This window comes from Nanorana parkeri, unplaced genomic scaffold (genome assembly GCF_000935625.1).
Source record: "Nanorana parkeri isolate BGI_ZX_2015 unplaced genomic scaffold, ASM93562v1 scaffold4029, whole genome shotgun sequence".
Lineage (NCBI taxonomy): Eukaryota > Metazoa > Chordata > Amphibia > Anura > Dicroglossidae > Nanorana > Nanorana parkeri.
Genome location: NW_017310296.1, coordinates 22,843 through 24,532, shown reverse-complemented (window position 1 = coordinate 24,532; position 1,690 = coordinate 22,843). Strand labels below are relative to the sequence as shown.

General features: G+C 57.2%; 1 protein-coding gene across 1 annotated transcript in view; it reads left to right on the top strand.

Annotated features, from left to right (window-relative positions):
* Positions 1 to 411: 411 nt before the first annotated feature.
* The window catches only part of LOC108803686 (kinesin-like protein KIF3C), a 2,757-nt gene continuing 1,478 nt past the window's right edge, over positions 412 to 1,690 (top strand). Inside the window, exon 1 of the mRNA XM_018575508.1 lies at positions 412 to 668. Within this exon, the coding sequence (XP_018431010.1) occupies positions 412 to 668 (257 nt within the window). The remainder of the gene's footprint in view (positions 669 to 1,690) is intronic.

Sequence of the window (1,690 nt, the reverse complement as noted above, 5' to 3'; positions counted from 1 at the left end):
CTCTGCAGGGGGTATAACTAGAAATCCCCATACAAAATGTTGCTATGGGGCCCTGTGATTTCTAGTTACGCCCCTGGTTCAAGGGTAGTTTTTTGATTTTCCTAGAGGAAGTGCGTATGTTTAGGGGACAAGGAAAAAGCTCTTTTTCTTACCCGATCCCCGCTCCCACCGGACCCCGCAGCCTCTTCTCCCTTCACTCCAGCAGCCTAAGTGCTCCAGTGCAGGTTCCACATAGACATTCATCCAGCTGGAGCGGAGGAGGAGAGCGCTGACCACCACCAGGGGAGCGGGGATCAGGTAAGTAATCATGCTTGGCACCGGTCCCCTAGACAAACGAGCACTTACTCCGTGCAGCGCGGGGGAGGTCTCGCTACGAGGGTAGGCTTTAAGATAACCACACGCACAGGGGTAATGCTGCACAACATCGCAACGCATAGATTTCGGGTCACCACCAGTTTAAAACGTAACCATTGTTCCCTGTTCTGTCCCAAGGCGGAGAATATCATGTTCCTGGAGCTGGACCTGTCACCCCCGGCTGTGTTTGAATTGGACTTCTCTAAGGATCGGGCTGAGCAGGACCCCCGAGCTCTGCACCTCGAGAGGCTGACTCGCCTGGACAGCCTCCTGGAGCGCCCGGCCGCTGCGCGCGTCAGGAAATCCCGGTCTTGGTGAGTGGTCACCTGACTTTTCTTTACACCGCACAGATTCTAAATGACAATTATGCTCTGCGCACCTTTTGTTTGGACGCACCTGCGTTGTATTTAACTGACTCAAGCTGGAAGTTTATGTGAGCTTCGGCCGCCTCCCGAGCCGAGCTTCCTGGACGTAACAGGCCGTCTAAAGCCCCGCCCACTCGTGCATGCCGCAACGGCGCGCCCGAGCAGGAAACTGATTTAAAAACAGGCAGCGATGTTCACATACAAGCGGTCCCTCGCCCATAGAGCCGACGGACTGAATTGGACTTCTCTAAGGATCGGGCTGAGCAGGACCCCCGAGCTCTGCACCTCGAGAGGCTGACTCGCCTGGACAGCCTCCTGGAGCGCCCGGCCGCTGCGCGCGTCAGGAAATCCCGGTCTTGGTGAGTGGTCACCTGACTTTTCTTTACACCGCACAGATTCTAAATGACAATTATGCTCTGCGCACCTTTTGTTTGGACGCACCTGCGTTGTATTTAACTGACTCAAGCTGGAAGTTTATGTGAGCTTCGGCCGCCTCCCGAGCCGAGCTTCCTGGACGTAACAGGCCGTCTAAAGCCCCGCCCACTCGTGCATGCCGCAACGGCGCGCCCGAGCAGGAAACTGATTTAAAAACAGGCAGCGATGTTCACATACAAGCGGTCCGTCGCCTATAGAGCCGACGGATCGCTTGTATGAGGTGCCGATTGGGGACCCCTGATGTCTCCATAAAGAGGACCTGTCACGTCCTCTTTGCTATCACATAGAGGCAGTGGCGTCACGCGGGGGGTGCGGCCCGCACCCGGGTGACACCATTGGAGGGGTGGCACCAAAATGACTCACAGTCATTTTGGTGTCACCCCCCTTCCCCCCCTGAAAAGTCGGGCGCTGGGTCATGGACCGAACGCCCGACAGTATCAGGAGAGAGGAGGGGACCCGGCGGCATACCTCATCCCGCCGGGTGGCTGTCTCCTCCTCTCTCTGCCGGCGTCCATCACCAAGATGGCCGCCGGCAG